General features: G+C 41.7%; 1 protein-coding gene across 1 annotated transcript in view; it reads left to right on the top strand.

The window, feature by feature from the left end:
* The window catches only part of LOC124596362, a 44,047-nt gene extending 27,715 nt beyond the window's left edge, over window positions 1-16,332 (top strand). The window contains exon 3 of the mRNA XM_047135470.1: window positions 15,432-16,332. Coding sequence (XP_046991426.1) covers window positions 15,432-15,584 — 153 coding nt within the window. The 3' untranslated portion in view covers window positions 15,585-16,332. The remainder of the gene's footprint in view (window positions 1-15,431) is intronic.
* Window positions 16,333-18,992: the final 2,660 nt, after the last annotated feature.

The following is an 18,992-nucleotide window of genomic DNA, read 5'->3' as shown; positions in this document are numbered from 1 at the left end:
AAACCGGTATGATGGATTCTCATATGGCAAACTGGACACCGTACAGCGAAGTGACTGGTTTTCAACACCGAGACAGCATCCAGGATTGGTCTCATCCCATTATAAGCATGGTCGACAGTTCCGTCGATGTATCTATCTCCAAGTTCTCAGGCCGACTCCAAAGGCCGCGTATCTCATAGTGGGACGATGAATGTCGTTCTCCAGGGTCACTCAGCAGTCGGTTGGTATAGCAGACTTTCGCAGTGGAACGAGTAACGCTCAGAGCCAGTAATCAGAAGTCACGACAAGTGTTTCTGAACTCGTTAACTCACTCCAATAGCTCTACTGTATTATGAGATGGGCAAATAAGATTTCTAAAACATTGTTTAGATCGCCAAGAACTACTGTACTGAAACGAGAGACATCCAAATTACAAGTGGAGACATCAACCAAGCGGTAACAGAGTACATCGATAACTACCATTGAAAACCAGAATCCAGTTTTGAGACTCTGTCGGCCATTAGTAGAGGGGGGAGGCTGTAAATACGCTTCCAGCAACAAATTAGCTACATAATTACCCATTTTCCATGTGGGATATGTTTGAACTACGAATGTTCAATGTTGACAGATCATCGATGCTGATTACGAATTCATCATCGACGCATAAGAAACATCGATAGCTGATAATAGCCTCCCAACTATGTCGTTGTTATTAATATCGAAGTTAAATGTAGAATTTATGGAACACTGTAGAAAGCAACATGCGAACTCATATATCTACCATCAGATTTATTAGTCAATAAATTCAACATGAATGAAAGTACACGATACTACTGTAAATTCTACAATATTTATTATTTTACTAACCAATTTTCGGCCACACATCTTTGTACCTGATGATGGAATAACAGCTCGAAAGCAGTTTATAAAATAATAAATGTTGTGGAATATTGCACCAGTGCCGTGTATTTTTCATTCATAGTATATAAAATATTCTGTCAAGAGTCAAAGGAACTGTCAATTAAGGCAATAAACATAGAAATTACATTACCTGTTCCATCCTATACAGAGACATTAGAAATAACATTTTTGAGAGAAGTTTTCCTTTCAGTCTATTTCATTGTTAACACAGGTCCTGCATTTAATAATAGTCTTTCAGATGCTGACGACGTTGCTGTACAGCTCCAATACCTAAATGCATTTTTGGTTAGATAAAACTTCTATATGATCCCATACTTCTAATGAATCTTGTTGAAGGTCTAGAAGGCGATCTCTCAGGTAATAATTGAATTTTCATGGTTGATCCGTTTCTGTTCCAGGTTGCAACTTACTCTTTTCTTGTCCTACATTATAATGTAAATTCTACAAATCAAGTTTGATTTTTCTGTTTTCCTGTAATGTATAAAAGTGTTGTCCATCCTCATCGACTCCGTTTTAACAGCTGCCAGTAAATCCTTAACGGTTTTGATTGCCTTAAATGTGTTAAAGTAAGTTGAAACAGTTTGTCTTTGAATCTGCAACCGATCAACGTTCATGTGGCAAATAAGTGAACATATATGTCCGTTTTGATTTCTGTTACAATGTTACCTCTTCAGACTGCCTCCAGTAGTCTGTATTGCTTGCACGCCTCACATTTTTATTTTCAACATACTAATTATCGGAATTACTTTACAACGTATTTTTATGCGAATTTCACGAGTATCAATTTCTATAAACCTCAGAATATCACAAACATCTGCCCCATATACAATATCTGCGGCAGTTAGCGTGGACGATGGTCGATCTTTTGTCTTCAACATAGACGTCACTTTAGTATCGATATCGATACGTCGAAAATAAAACATCTGGTATTGATATTTTGTGATTGTTATAGATCATCGAGCGTCTCTAATTTGAAGCGTTACAGTTTTTGCTCCAGCGATCAAACTGCAAATGAGGGATCATCCATGACTATTTCACACCCCATGTGTAAACTAAGATTGGTCTGGATCAATACAGTACGCCAATTCTATTATGAAAAGAATGTTCATATTGGAATAACTCAGATGTTCTAATTTTAGCCTTCAGTAATTCTCATTGCTATTGATAATGATAGTCTTACAAATTTTGAGTTTTTGAGATGAGATGGATCGTTTCACTTAATCTGTCTCGCAAACTTGCTGGGCCAAAAAATGTTATTGTTCAGTTAATACTCCAAATATATTAAAGTTCTGATATGTCGTAACCGAGTTTTAATTACGGTATGGCAATGTTCACTAGCACAGAGAGCAGAGTTCCATGAGCCTTAGTACAGTTTAAGTCATTCGGTAAACTTGACCACTTACTTGAAGTAATTTTAAAACCGACAATGCAATCACACTGTCCAAAAGAACAAGTCTGAGCTGCTTCAAAAAGATGTTTGTGTTCTACGATGCCCAAACAGTAAGACGCAAAGTGAATACTAGATCAGTCTCTTATCCAACCGCCATAGCAAAATTATAAAAATGCCCAGTCACTAAAAATTAACACGTAGTTCATATACGTTCTATTGACAAAAGATGAGCATATGGCCTGCTGTTCTGTTCGCGTTTATATGACCCAAAAGCAGTATGGTTTCATTCTTTTTTTTTTTTTTTTTTTTTTTTTTTTTTTTTTTTTTTTTTTTTTTTTTTTTTTTTGTAAAATCAGACGTACTTGTGAAATTTACTAATTTTCTCTTTAGTTTTTAGAGCGGCTTGTAGCTCAGAAATGTTATTGATTTTTAAACGGGCTTCATCCAAATTAGTAGTTGTTATGTATGTAGTGTTTGGCTATGTATAACGCAAACAGAAATCTTTTTACTTTACCGTCCGCAACTGTATCATTTGCTGCCATGTTGCATTTGTATCTAATCAAGGAATTTAGTCTCATATAATAACGCGTCAGTTTTCAATAACTAACTTGCTTTTTATTATTGCTCACATGAAATCCAGCTGGCGGAGAATTCTTTGGGATACTCGACTGTTGTAATTTTGTAACTTCGTGAATACTCTCCATGATCAACAAATTACTAACTAATGCAGAGATAAAAGCGATTATAATCACTTCTCATAGCGAAGACTCAGTTTCTGAATGTGAAGATCATGAACGTAATGGTTCGCTAAGCGACGGTTGTGGTATCCTCTAGTCGACGTCCTGTCAATAATACACAAACTATTTCTTCAGGAACTGTACTATAAACCGGAAGCTACGACTGCTTCTGCAATACTGCCATCGTTTTTCAGCCAATATCATCAGGAATACCCCTGGAATTATAAGGGGCGATCATAATGTTACAGTTTGAGGGCGTTGCTGCAGCGTATATGCAACGTAGCGCGAATCCGATGCGGGTGTATAAATACCGACAGTTAGGGAAGGGACTAGTATCACCCCGGCGTTCGTGCGTTAACTGCTGGAACGTGAACTTTGAGGACGTCACTACCAAATGCGTCCAAACAGGACCAAGTTGCTATTTATTCTTTTCTTGGCTGCCAAAGGATTAACACCGGTAGGAGTCTATAGGAGAGTGAACAATGTGTATGGGGCAGCGTATCTGTCGGAAGCCACCACTGTGGAGTGAAAATTGCGTCAAGGGGTGGTGCTGGTTCATGATAATGCATGTCCCTATATCGCAAATATCAGAAAGCAGAAGTCACGCCAAGGAAGACATTCGAGTACTGTCCCTACAGTCCTGCTCTCTCCCTATACGATTATCTCGCCTTCAGTCACTTAAAAAAAAGGCCTTGAAGGGTCGATGATTCCTGTCGGACGAGGATGCGCAGCAGACAGTTATCGACTTCTTCACGCAGCAGGAGCCGGTATCTTCAACCTGATGCGTTGGTGGGATGATTGCCTCAGTGCTCACGGCGATTTTACGTGAGTGTCATACCTGTTCAGGACCGTACGGCCTTCGAATGGAAACTTTTTGATCGCCCCTTATGCAAACTGTGCCACTGCCAGAATGTCTGGCAAAAAAAGAACATTTGAAACGATCTTTCGTACAACAATTGAAAATGAAATACATTGACAGGAAAAAAAGTCGCAACACCGGGAAAGAGTTCTGTGGGTTTCTACATCTGAAAGATGTTGTCTATTCAAATTTCGCCCCAGTGGCGTAAGAGTGGCGCTAGCAGCGCTACTATGAGGACGCAAATCAGGTTTGCTTTAAATAGGCACTGTGACAGACGTGAGCGTTAGTCAGTTTTGGGATTGGACGTCGTGAGTTGATGCTAGTCACGAATGCCTTTACCGAGGCGGAAGACCATAGTTTTCGGCGTATGGCTTTGGTACCTGCAGCAGCAATTTAAGCAGCATTTAGCATGACTGTGACGCAACGAGCTGGTACAAATCGGTTACTTCAACAGCAGCTCTGAGAGAAACTATTGTAGCATACATTCCACTGACCCCAAACCACCGCCATTAGCTACTTCAGATGTGTCAAGATAGAGCTCGCTGGAGGGTAGATTTTAGGTTATAAGGTGGCAGAATAAATGGTCAGATTTTCACCTTACATGAGATCTTTACATATCGCAACGAGAGGGTGGAGATGACACCTAACATAATTCGGCGGTTATGAGAACATTTGTCTATCAGTATCTAATGCAAAAAGGGATGAGAGCCAATTGATGGCAATTAACACACCGTTCCTATACAATGCATGTCTTTGAGCGGAAGGTGGAACAGGGAACGCGAGTCGCTTTTAGTTTTGAAAAGCCAGCCCCACAACGGTGTAGCGAAGCTGTGCTGTGGGAGTTACAACAGAATCTACTTAAAGGGGTGGCTGGAGGAAGGTCAGCGACCCTGGGCCAGGTGATTTGGGCCGGAGGACGCGTGTAGTGGCACCTCTGCGCAAAGGAAAAAAAAAAGCTTTAGAAAGCTGCGTTTCAGAATTCCAACGGGATACAAACAAAAGCCAGTGACGCATTTTCGTCCAGCGAGTGCGACACACGGAAAGGTCAATGTACTCTAGGCGTCTAGAATGGGAACAAAACGTCCGATTGGCGGAAACGCACTAAGAAGAAGAAATATACTGAAGTTTCGATGCAGTTGACAGAAGGGACATTGCGATTGGTACAGAGAGTTTCTACAAAATAAGATGAATGCTCCTATTGGTCGAAGAAAGCTTTGGCGTGAAAAAGGAACCCAAGTGGAGGGAGGTAGTTCTGCCATGAGTAGGACAAGAGAGAAATTTTGAGAGGTCTCTTCTCTGAACTGGCGTCAAGTGCAGAACGGAGGGCTTAACGGTCCATACAACGCAGAGAAGAAATCTGTGTGGACACTGCATTCACAGTGGCTGCGCTCAGCTAGAAATTAGCTGTAGCAACGTTTAGCTGCAACTGTGGAGAAACGAACCAGCCAAATTACTTAATTGTTCTCGCGAGAACTGAGAGGGCACTATAATTATGCACGCTGCTCCAACCATGACGTGTATATCGCCACATAAAGACTAGGGCTGAGCACGTGTTTTCTCGCATATCAGAAAACAACGGGAAAGTTTCTGCTGGAAAGTTCAGCAAAGGCCAGATTAGTTTTTTAGGAATTTCAGTGGGAGAGAGCGGCTTTGCAGACAGTAGCACATCTCAGCTTAAGGTAAATACCGCGTGCAGAGGCATAAATGTTGTTGGTTCACCAGCTTGAGTCCACTGTAAACTCGAGCGGCCTTGGGTAATCTTGCGCTCAGATTTGTCACTTAACTAACCATCCACCGTAGACTTGCTTGTCATCTTAAATAGTACCGAACTTTGAACCGGAATCGGACGATTTTCGTAGTACTGACCAACATCATAACGTATTTGTAGGAACAATTTTGTAAAGAAACTTTCAATGAAACTTTAGTATTATTGTGCTTAGGATTAATGTAAAGAAACTTCCAATTAAACTTTCATAACATTGTGCTTAGGATTAATGATCTTTCAGAGAGTTAATATTTGACATTGTTGTGTATAAAATCATTTCACTTTCTGATGTTGGCAAGATGCGTTATCCATTGCGCTGTTTTTATGTTGGCGAGTTGTAAACTGTGTAAAAGCTGTAATTTTGTGAGAAATATTGCGACTTTAAACTTGTCATTTCACCTTACACAGTTCTAGAAAAATCAAACCGCACCTTACAAGGTCTGTTTTTTTTCTGATGAAAACTGGTTTTGCTTTGGTGCCAGTGATGTTCATGTGTTGGTTAGAAAGAGCCCAGTTGAGGGTCTCTAACCAAACTGTCTGTGTGCTAGACATACTGGACCTACATCTGGAGTCATGGTCTGAGGTGCGATTTCGTATGACAACAGGAGCACTGTCGTGGTTGTCCCGCGTGCCCTGTAGCCTTGCTTTGTACGTCAATCTGGTGATTCGACTTCTTGTGGTGCCATTCATGAATCGCATCCTGGGGGTATTTTCCAAAGGGCTAACGCTCGCCCGCATACCGCTGTTATAACCCAGCAGGCTCCTCAGTGTGTCGACGTGTTGCCTTTGCCTACTCGATCACCAGCTCTGTCTCGAATCGAGAACATATGGGCCATTATTGGACAACAACTCCAGCGTCATCCACAAACCACATTAACCGTCCCTGTAGTGATTGACCAAGTGCAACAGGCATGGAACTCCATCCAGCAAACTGACATCCATCACCTGTACAACACAATACATGCAAGTTTACGTGCTTGAGTTCAACATTCTGGTGGTTACACCGGCTATTAAAGTACCAGCATTACATATTTGCAATGTCTGATCCCGCGCTTACATTAAAGTGTGATATTGCAATGTTAGTCACATTAACATGCCACCTAGACAAATGTATTCCCGAAATTTTAATACTGTACGTTAATTATTTTTTGGTGTGTGTAATTCGCTTGGGAAAGAATGAAAAAACAGCCAACCATAGCGCGTGTTATGCAACTGTTTGGTTGGTTTTTTCTTTTTTCCAAGACTATCGCTTTACCGTTGCCGTTTACAGCCATGTTTAAGATTCTGAAATTATTGGATTGCGAAACAGTGAAGATGAACAAATTCATGGTCAGCGATAGACAAATACTGGCAGTGTTGTGTTTTACTCATATGCCGCGTTGCTGTTTCTTGCTAACATAAATCGGTTGTAGCGTGGATATACAAAAAATTGTGGGATGAGGAGGGGACAGGTCCGAATATACAGGGAGTTTCGAAAAGATCCATTCGATTTCAGAAGACAATAATGTTCTACTAAATAAAGGCAGAGACTTAAGATGAATTTTAACTTACGCATCGGAACTAATAATTCACGTTAGCGCCAGTTGTCAGTTGTTGGTTCACGTGGTTACAAGTAGGGGTCTCCCGCGCAGTTAGCGAGATAGCAGCTCGCTATCTCGCTTGTTCATCGCTCAGTGAGCGTTGAGTCGAGTTAGCTGTATCATCGACCAGTGGGCGATGAGTCGATTTAGCTATAATATAGCAGCGAAGGCGTTTTGCGTTCTCCGTTTCGGTGGTGCATTTCAATTACAACGGTGTAGCGTGATTTTCACCGAGAGTAGGCTCACAGAATTCGACGATGGTACCAGCAGTTTAAAGAAATGGTTCTTTATACAGTGGTTAAAATAATTGTTTCATATTGCTTTATTGTCAGTACTGGACATAATAAACAAAACTGCTTTTGTTCCGTCAACTACAGACATAATAAAACAAAAATAATCCAGTCAGGAATTTCACACAAAGGTCTATACTGGATGAGGGCACTCTGAAAGAATGTTACATACAACCAATTTATGTGAACGCTTTAGAGAAAATAGAAGAGGAGGTCGGAAAACATGAAGTGGGATTCGTTTCAGCTGAAACTATTGAGGAACTGCAACGTTATATTTTGAATATGTTGGTTTTTCCGTCATTTGATAAATGGGAAAAACCCATGCCTCTTAAAATATACTAATTGGAGATGACAAATGCCTACTCGGAACGCAATCATTCAACGACTGATGTATGAACCTGTGGTCAGGGGGCAGCTATACTTTCGACTTTTCGACAATTGAAGGACACATACCCCAACTTCAACCATGTGACATATATTGCACACGATCTACACCGTATTTGCGAAAACATCGGGGAGAATTACTGCAGGGTAAATGACTTCATTGCTGCTGAAAAAAATGTTGGTAAAGGCTACCAGTCGTCGTCAGGTTTTGTTCAAGAAATGACAGGGTTCCACCTTCCATAGTTTTCTGTCATGACAAGGTCGGATACTTGGAAAAGATCAACAGTTTTCTTGTGCGAAAACTTTGATAAAATCAAATACTTCATATGTGCTCTAGAATCAATGCGCGTAGCAACTATCAAGAAGGTCCAGCAATTAGTCAACAAGAAATATCTAGAGTTGGAACATTTTGCAGTGTAGTGCTAGAATTATTTGCTTGATGTGATTCAGAGTTTGAAAGAAGAAGGTATGGAGGAGGAGGATCAGCGAAAGAAGTTGATATGTGTTAGGGACATCCTTGATGGATTTGCCAAGACATATTCGAATTAAATTTGAAGAACAATTCAGATGTGGAAACCTATGTAACTTAGACTGGACTTTCTTTACGGGTGTTGGCAAAATATGCTCCATAGATTTCTGTAGAGAGACGTTTCTCCATACATAAGGAGCTATTGAGCTCAAAGCGCCAGCGACTTAGTGTCATAAACATCAAAATGGTGTTTGCAATCCAGTTTAACAGAACCAAGCCCAGTATGGCAGAATCCTGCAAATGCGACAAAGAAAGTTAATGTAGCTGGTTTAAACCCAGATGAAGTAATTTCATCAGCATCTTTTTTGCATCTTTTTGTATGTATTTTCAAAACCTTTTTCCCTCCTTTTCTGACCATAATTTGCGTTTTAAAATAGTGTCCCCACAATGAGTGTTACAGTGGAAGCGAAATGGGGCACACAACACTGGCAGACTGACGACTAACAATTCCCAAATTAGAGGACATCAAGAAATAATATCTGTACATTATAACTATCTATAAACATGTCATTGTATGCCCTAAAAAGGCACGTTAAATCCGTAACAGCTATAGCGGTGAAACAGTACCATTAGATAACTGGATTGTACACTCCTGGAAATTGAAATAAGAACACCGTGAATTCATTGTCCCAGGAAGGGGAAACTTTATTGACACATTCCTGGGGTCAGATACATCACATGATCACACTGACAGAACCACAGGCACATAGAACAGGCAACAGAGCATGCACAATGTCGGCACTAGTACAGTGTATATCCACCTTTCGCAGAAATGCAGGCTGCTATTCTCCCATGGAGACGATCGTAGAGATGCTGGATGTAGTCCTGTGGAACGGCTTGCCATGCCATTTCCACCTGGCGCCTCAGTTGGACCAGCGTTCGTGCTGGACGTGCAGACCGCGTGAGACGACGCTTCATCCAGTACCAAACATGCTCAATGGGGGACAGATCCGGAGATCTTGCTGGCCAGGGTAGTTGACTTACACCTTCTAGAGCACGTTGGGTGGCACGGGATACATGCGGACGTGCATTGTCCTGTTGGAACAGCAAGTTCCCTTGCCGGTCTAGGAATGGTAGAACGATGGGTTCAATGACGGTTTGGATGTACCGTGCACTATTCAGTGTCCCCTCGACGATCACCAGTGGTGTACGGCCAGTGTAGGAGATCGCTCCCCACACCATGATGCCGGGTGTTGGCCCTGTGTGCCTCGGTCGTATGCAGTCCTGATTGTGGCGCTCACCTGCACGGCGCCAAACACGCATACGACCATCATTGGCACCAAGGCAGAAGCGACTCTCATCGCTGAAGACGACACGTCTCCATTCGTCCCTCCATTCACGCCTGTCGCGACACCACTGGAGGCGGGCTGCACGATGTTGGGGCGTGAGCGGAAGACGGCCTAACGGTGTGCGGGACCGTAGCCCAGCTTCATGGAGACGGTTGCGAATGGTCCTCGCCGATACCCCAGGAGCAACAGTGTCCCTAATTTGCTGGGAAGTGGCGGTGCGGTCCCCTACGGCACTGCGTAGGATCCTACGGTCTTGGCGTGCATCCGTGCGTCGCTGCGGTCCGGTCCCAGGTCGACGGGCACGTGCACCTTCCGCCGACCACTGGCGACAACATCGATGTACTGTGGAGACCTCACGCCCCAGGTGTTGAGCAATTCGGCGGTACGTCCACCCGGCCTCCCGCATGCCCACTATACGCCCTCGCTCAAAGTCCGTCAACTGCACATACGGTTCACGTCCACGCTGTCGCGGCATGCTACCAGTGTTAAAGACTGCGATGGAGCTCCGTATGCCACGGCAAACTGGCTGACACTGACGGCGGCGGTGCACAAATGCTGCGCAGCTAGCGCCATTCGACGGCCAACACCGCGGTACCTGGTGTGTCCGCTGTGCCGTGCGTGTGATCATTGCTTGTACAGCCCTCTCGCAGTGTCCGGAGCAAGTATGGTGGGTCTGACACACCGGTGTCAATGTGTTCTTTTTTCCATTTCCAGGAGTGTATATAAATGAAATTGTCCAATCACACACACAGAACGATACAATGACTTCAATTAAATTAGAATGCGATAGCACAAAGAATAGGAGGGCAAAGAAGACAGACCAAAGGTAGCGACTGAACTCTCACTCGTAGATGCTTCCCTACGGTCAGTAAATCACTAGAACTAGATGTCAGTATGCCATGCAGACGCGAATGACTCAAAATGTACTACTGAGATCCTCACATTTGGAATGGCACGCACATATTCTATTCTGTTTTCTTCTTTTTTTCCTCCTAGTCAAATGATCTTTACTTAAATTTTTCTTATTTTTTCAGTCTAAAATTTTTAAAGTTTTTATTTGATTGTAAAATCGTAAGTATATACTAGTACGATTAGTAAAAAACAGAAAAAAAAAGAGAAATGATCCATTCAGTTACCTAGGTGATGGATCATCAATTAAATGCAAATGTAAAATATTACTTACACTGGAAATAAATCGAAACATGAACAAAGTACCCCTTTCTGGGAAATTATTGCCAACTGTTTAGGTATACCTACAATACAGTACGTGCTCATTTAGACCGAGAATTCACAAGATGGTGGACGAGACGCTGCAGTATATAGCAATGTCGTCAGTCCTTCGTCAAAACCTGAGAAACTTAAAAATATTTTGAATGATATGATGAAGCCCTACGTACAAGAGAACAAATTTCTTCTGTTAACTGACTCGTGAGAAAGACAAACATATCCACATTTTTTTTTTATTTACACGTCAATTTCCTTAGGACCAAATTGAGGAGCAAATTTCCAAGGTCAGGCAACGTGTCAGTCCATGAAATTACAACATAAAAGTAATAACAGATAAAATAAAAGGTTTATGAACCCGAAAAAAGTCAAGCCATAAGTTTGAGTAAACGCAATCAACACTACAACAAGAATCAGCTTAATTTTTCAAGGAACTCCTCGACAGAATAGGAGGAGTGCCCCATGAAGAAACTCTTCAGTTTCGATTTGAAAGCGCATGGATTACTGGTAAGGTTTTTGAAATCTAGTGGTAGCTTATTGAAAATGAATGCAGCAGTATACTGCACACCTTTCTGCACGGAAGTTAAGGAAGTCCGATCCAAATGCAGGTTTGATTTCTGCCGCGTATTAACTGAGTGAAAGCTGCTTATTCTTGGGAACAAGCTAATATTGTTAACTAGAAATGACAATAAGTAATATATATATATATATATATATATATATATATATATATATATATACTACACCACTTATTGCCCGAACCGCCCATTTCTGAGCCAAAAATATCCTTCTAGAATGGGAAGAGTTACCCCAAAACATAATACCCTACGACACAAGCGAATGAAAATAAGCAAAGTAGATCACTTCAGAGACCATTCGAATAGTAAAAATGGCAGCATTAAGTCTTTTAACAAGATCCTGAATGTGGGCTTTCCACGACAGTTTACTATCTACCTGAACACCTAGAACTGTTCAGTTCCACTAATCGTATGCCCATTCTGTGAAATTAAAACGTCAGGTTTTGTTGAATTGTGTGTTAGAAACTGTAAAAACTGAGTCTTATTGTGATCTAGTGTTATTTTGTTTTCTACAAGCCAAGAACTTATGTCATGAACTGTACTGGCTCTGAGCACTATGGCTCTGAGCACTATGGGACTCAACTTCTGAGGTCATTAGTCCCCTAGAACTTAGAATTAATTAAACCTAACTAACCTAAGGACAGCACAAACATCCATGCCCGAGGCAGGATTCGAACCTGCGACCGTAGCAGTCTTGCGGTTCCAGACTGCAGCGCCTTTAACCGCACGGCCACTTCGGCCGGCTGTACTATTTGAAACTGAGCCGATGTTGTACACACTATCCTTTACTACCAACCTAGTGTCATCAGCAAACAAAAATATTTTAGAGTTACCCATAATACTAGAGTGCATATCATTTATATAATTAAGGAACGGGAGTGGCCCCAACACTGATCCCTGGGCACACCCATTTGACTGTACCCCACTCAGACCCCACATCACAGCCATTCTCAATACTGTGAATAATGACCTTTTGCTGTCTGTTGCTAAAGTAAGAGGTGAACCAATTGCGAGTTACTCCCCGTATTCTGTAATGGTCCAACTTCTGGAGCAATATTTTGTGATCAACACAATCAAGTCCCTTAGTTAAATCAAAAAAATACGCCTAGCGTTCGAAAACTTTCGTTTAACCCGTCCAGTACCTCACAGAGAAAAGAGAATATAGCATTTTCAGTTGTTAAACGACTTCTAAAGCCGAACTGTACATTTGATAGGAAATTTATGTGGTATGAAATGATAAATTATCTTTACATACATAGGCTTTTCAATAACTTTAGCAAACACTGATGGCGTAGAAATAGGTCTAAAATTGTCTACGTTATCCCTTTCTCCCTTTTTATAAAGCGGCTTTACTTCTGAGTACTTTAACAGTTCAGGAAACTGACCATTCCTAAAGGAAAAATTACAAATATGGTTAAACACAGGGCTAACATGTGCAGCACAGTACTTTAATATTCTGCTAGGCACTCCATCATATCCATGAGAGTCCTTAGTCTTCAGTGATTTAATTATTGTCTCAGTCTCCCCCTTGTCTGTATCACAGAGGAGTATTTCAGACGTCAATCTCGGAAAGGCATTTGCCAAGAGAATTGTATGGTTCCCTTTAGAAACTAAATTTTTATTTAATTCAACAGCAATGTTCAGAAACGATTGTTAAATACTATTCATATATATATCATTTATAAGTAACATAAATGTTTTTACTATGAACTGACTTTATATTGTCGTCCTTGTGCTGCTGACAAGACACTAGCTTACGGTTTTAATTTTATCCTGTGAATTAGCTATTCTATTTGCATACCACATACTCTTTGCTTTCCTAGTAACATTTTTAAGCACCTTACAGTACTGTTTGTAATGGGCTACTGCAGCTTGATTGTGACTACTTCTAACATTTTGATATAATTCCCGCCTTGTTCTACATGATATCCTTATCCCACTAGTCAGCCAGGGCGGCCTTTTACTGCTAGTAACCCGTCTAGAACGTTCTAATGGAAAGCAACTCTCAAATACCATGATAAATGTGTTATGGGAAGCATTATAAACATTCTGCCACAGTCGTTCCTTGACGAGATTTAAAAAACTCTCTGTTGCTGTTGGATTAACTTTCCTACATAGTTTATAATTATATGTGACATTTGTTTGAGTACAAAAGCCTTTTAGTCTTAAAATTTGTGCATCATGTTTTGAAAGGCCATTCACCCTTTTACTAATAGAATGCCCACTTAGTAAAGAAGAATGAATAAAAATATTGTCTATGGCTGTGCTACTGTTCCCCTGCACCCTAGTTGGAAAATACATAGTCTACATCAGGTCATATGAATTTAGGACTACCAACATCCTTTTTCTTGCACCATCAAATACAAAAGTTACACTGAAGTCACCACATACAATAATTTCTGGTACTTCCTATAAAGTGAAGCAAGAACCCTCTCTAGCTTGAGCAGAAATGCTCTCAAGTCAGAGTTAGGGGACCTACAAACAACAAGTAGAAGTTTAGTTTCACTAAATTCAACTGCCCCCGCACAACATTCAAATGTCTGTTCAGTGCAGTGCCGTGATACGTCTGTGGACTCAAATGGAATACTGTTTTTTATATACATGACCACTCCCCCACCCCGCAAGGAACTCCTTGAAAAACAGCCAGCTAATCTGTATCCTGGTAAAGGAAGCCTTTGAATTGTCAAATTATTTGATTTACTTATTTCGTTGTACAACGAGTTTTGTCATGATGAAGAGGTATTGCCAATCGTGCAATATTAAAATGATTCACCTCAAATGCTCCCCACTAGTGTAGCTCTGCGATGTTTACTTTAGCCGTCAGCTAAAGAATTTTATCAAAAAACCTTCAAAACCGCTCTTATAGCAAGAGAAAAAGAAATCACATTCCAAGAAGACTATCAAAATACATTCCATGATACATCACCGGTTTACTCACCAATATTTGCCTAAATGGTATGTTACGGGCGGCTGGCTGCCAAATTGTGCGGTAAGAACGAACATTTTATGAATGTTAACAAAGTTTGTTTTTCTATAGGAACTTCAAAACGACCATGTATTGTAAAAATGCGGCGCTTATAACGCAAGAAGCCGAGAAAATTACTGCTTTCCTTTTTTTCACGACGAATATTACCTTACAACAAACATCACCCCAGCACGTGTAATTCTCAACTTTAAAATAATAAAAGTATCTAATTTTATGTACGAAGTTCAAGTTTACGTCTTATAACCCCATTCTGCAGAATTTATTCCCAATCTCAAATTTGCCTTTGCCTTTTCATGCCTGTAATAGAATGCGATATGCTGAACATTATTTCAGTTTATTTGCAATGTAAGTAAGATAAAAACTGAAAACAAAAATAAGCTTCCACATATGGACACGACTCCGTGACCGCTGGCTTACTATTCTGTGCTCTTTCCGTTCAATCCCTTCGTAACTGTGGTAGAGTTTTGTGAATTCATTTCTGGTGCGGAAATGGAAGTTAACAATTTTCTTCAATGATGGAACAGCAAACCGTCTCTGCTTAAGAAAATGGGGAACATACCAACCACATACTGATACATAATAGAGCAAGAGCACTTTTCTAGCAAGAAGAGTAATTTCAACAGCTTTCGTACTCCTTGACTTTTATGCACGTTGCCAACTTTTGTTACCTGCTTTCTTGCATCTTCGTGTAGAACTTAGATACTAGCACCAGTAAAAGGCATTTGGGCTCATTCCACTGTATAATAAGAGCTTATTTTATCCACACTATTTCTTGTACATTTTATAAATCACTCATCTGGCTCTGTATTTCCTCCCTATCAATGAAAAACTCATGTGTTTTCAGGAATATTATTAAAGTGTTTTAGATCCTAGTGGTATGGAAATAGTATAAATTAATTGAATGCGTCATTGTTCCACAGGATTTCGACCTGGAGAGTTTGGTATTGGACCGTAACGACCTGGTGAAGGCCACATACCAGCATGAAGAACGCTATCGTTCGAGGATGACAGAGGCTGTGGAGGAACTGGTTGAGACCTGCCTCATGCCTCGCCTACGGGAACAGCAGCGGTGACCACCCAGGAGTACTGTGCTTTTGTGGACTATGTGACCAGTGATTCGTAGCAGTTATCCAAAACAAGCTCATTTCCTCTGTTGTAACTACAGAAGAAATATCTCAAAGATTACTTACGTGACTGCAGACTTCCTAATCACTTTCCACCATTGTTTTATTGATATAGCCTACATGGTGAACCGACACACTGACGAACTGCAAGGACGGATTCGTGACTGGAAATGGAGGAGAAAAGGTCCTACGAACATGTGTCCGGAAATGCATCGTTGCCATGGTAAATGGTGCTGACGAATGAAAGTTCCTTTGATCACGTACCGTGTGATCCTTGTATACTGCAGGCTGTATGATTGACGCAGCGTACTGTGAGCAGCTAAATGGTCTGGTATTCAAGTAGGTAATAAGCCGAGATGGTGTTTGTGGACGGCCAAGCAGAAGGAAACGGTCGAGAGGCAACATGGCCATACCAAAATGGGTATCCCCACAGACACAAACCACATCACACAACACTTCAACCCCTTTTTGGGCTTTTGTGTGATCATGGGTCCTTCCAGACAGACGAACGAGCAAGAAGGTGGCGGATTGTGCGTACACCAGATTTGGAGGACCGGGTTCTAGGAAAGCTAGTACAAGCTCCAGGCAAGTGGCCCGCCAAAGTACTAAAGAGTGCGGCAATCCACGATGCGATATGTGACAGCGTGCATTGCATCCCATGGAGGCCATTTTGAATATCTGTACGTCACTGCAGTTTGTCGGTTTTATTAATGTTCACCCTGTTGACTACAAATTTTCTGTAAAAGTGTATTGTGAATTTTATGTTAATAAAGTGCAGATTCCTTGCTCAAATGTGAGGCCCTGTCTCCATCCTTACGGTTTCCCAGCAGCTACAACTACCAGGCAATTCTTGTCAGTGAGTGTTACAGCACATGTCACCAGCATACTCAGTATTTTCAGCAAGATGTGTATCTCTAACTGTTTTCACTGTATACACAAAGCATTTTAAATTAAACTTTGTAAGGTGCCTGTCGTGAGTCTCGACGTGACTGGTGTTTAATATGTGGTGCTGGCTTGATTTTATGGCAGTCAGGATGCTCTCCACTATTCACATACATGAATTAAGATATACGCAACGGAATTAAGGAAAAATGGCCCCCATACATGAATAATGGCTAATAGTTCTACTAAAATCACCAATTAACTGTGGCAGAGGTTACATGACTGTAGAAATAATAGAAAAAGGAAGTCCAGTCACTACACAGTTTATTTTACAATCACATATATATACATAGGTAAAATCAAACAGTCACAAAACCTGTGCTCCAAGAAGACTATCAATACACAGGTGAAAGCAATAAATTATATAATTCATACTTTATACACCTATGCATGCGTCACAAGAAATCAGGGAAGACGGAATGAAAAATGTTACGTGTAGTAACCACCCTGGAATCGACCTACACCAGTATGACAGAAATAATCGCATTATCCATGCTGCAAATTTGGGCACTAATCCAACATGCAAGGAACTGATAAGTGATAACAGGAACTTGGCACTGCAGTGAGCAAGATGTGGGGATACAGATTTCACTATGGCAAAAATCGACTCCTTTACTGTGAAAAGAAGTTAAATAAATGCTTGGCAAAATCGTGAAAAAAGGTACTAAGCGAAATGAAATGTTACTGCGAATATCCTTAAAAAAAGAAAAAAACCCTCAAAGATTCCTGATCGACTACAGCTTGGGCCGGCCGCGGTGGCCGAGCGGTTCTACGCGCTTCAGCCCGGAACCACGCGGCTGCTACGGTCGCAGGTTCGAATCCTGCCTCTTCCTACCACCGAATTTTAGCCCCAGTCATCAGTCACAGTTAAATTGTCCTCTCCTTTAACTATTTGAATAATTCCTTTTCTCTCATGATACATTCTTTGAATTCCTTGATCTTCTATGGACCCATTTGCACATAAACGTATGCTACTGTGATGGATGTTGGTTTTATATCTATCTTTGCTACGATAATGCTTTCACTATGATGCTCACAGTAGCTTACCCTCATGCTTATTTTCTCATTCATTATCAGACCTATTCCTTCTTTAACTCCATTTATTTTTCTATTTATAACCATGTACTCACCTGTTCTGAAGTCCAGTTCATCCCGCAACTGAACTTCATTAATCCCCACTGTATTTAACTTCAACTTATCCACTTTTCTTTTTAAATTTTCTAACCTACTTATCCAATTAAAGGATCTAACATTCCACCCTCTAACCTCTAGAATGCCAGATTTGTTTTTCCTGATGACAGAATCCTACTGAGTAGCCCCTACTTTGAGTTTAGAATGGAGGACTGTTTTACCTCCAGAATATTTTACCCCACAGAATGCCATCATTATCTAACCATACAGCAGAGCTGCATCTCCTCGGGAAAAGTAACAGTACTTTCAGCCATTCCCAGTACCAGCACAGCAATGTCATGTTGGCTGATGTTACAACGCCAGATAAGTCAATTATCCAGACAGCTGCCCCTGCAGCTACTGAATAGGCTACTTCTCCTCTTCAGGAACCATAAGATTTTCTGGCCTCTCCACAGTTATCTCTCCATTGTGGCTGCATCTATGGTAGGGCTATCCGTATTACTGAGGCATGCAAACCACCCCACCTCAGCAGTGCACGCTTAGCAAAACTAAACGCCATGTCTGTGCAAGGAAGACACAAACCGCAAAGGGCTGCTAAGTGTCTTGTTCGGGGATGTGGCTGTAAGGCTACATAATTGAACCAATAAGAAGAAGCCACGCTCTTCGTCTTAGCTGCAGACATAATCGAGAACCAGTAAAGAAGAAAGGAAGCCACAGAAGCTAAGATCCGAACAAGCTCATGGGATTTAACAGGCAAGTGTACCCTCTCCCAGCAGAACTCAAGACTAAGCCACAGTGTTGTGTCAAAAAGAGGGTCATATGGCAAATTACTGTCGAAGTCAGTGTTCACGTGCGCTGGCAAACACGCGAGTCAAGCTTGCCCACGGAAGAAAGAAGAGCAATCTATGTGCACCCCCTGCAGTGGGCCGCATTTCGCAAGCTGACACGGCTGCAGAGTTTTTTTGCTGCTGGCCGCAACAGCGCTGGCGAGATGCAACAGAGGGAGAGGCGTCCCAAGCGAGGAAGATGATGTAACAGGCGAGCTCGGCAGACACCGACCAAGCCAAGATGAGACGTCGAAGGAGGCGAAAATTCTGAAAGGACTTGAATTCGCCGCCAGAGCAGAGTCCAGGCCGAAGCGGCCTCCCTTCCCGCGCAGCCGGCTGCCCCCACCGTCAGTGAGAGTGGTGGAGGGGGAAGACGGCTGAGAGTGGCAGAGCGGAGGCAGTCAGCAGCGGACCACCGAGAATTCCAAGATGCCGCAGTGGCAGAAGGCGGCGCACC

The sequence above is a fragment of the Schistocerca americana genome, chromosome 2 (assembly GCF_021461395.2).
Source record: "Schistocerca americana isolate TAMUIC-IGC-003095 chromosome 2, iqSchAmer2.1, whole genome shotgun sequence".
Lineage (NCBI taxonomy): Eukaryota > Metazoa > Arthropoda > Insecta > Orthoptera > Acrididae > Schistocerca > Schistocerca americana.
This window is presented reverse-complemented; position numbering and strand designations above follow the sequence as displayed.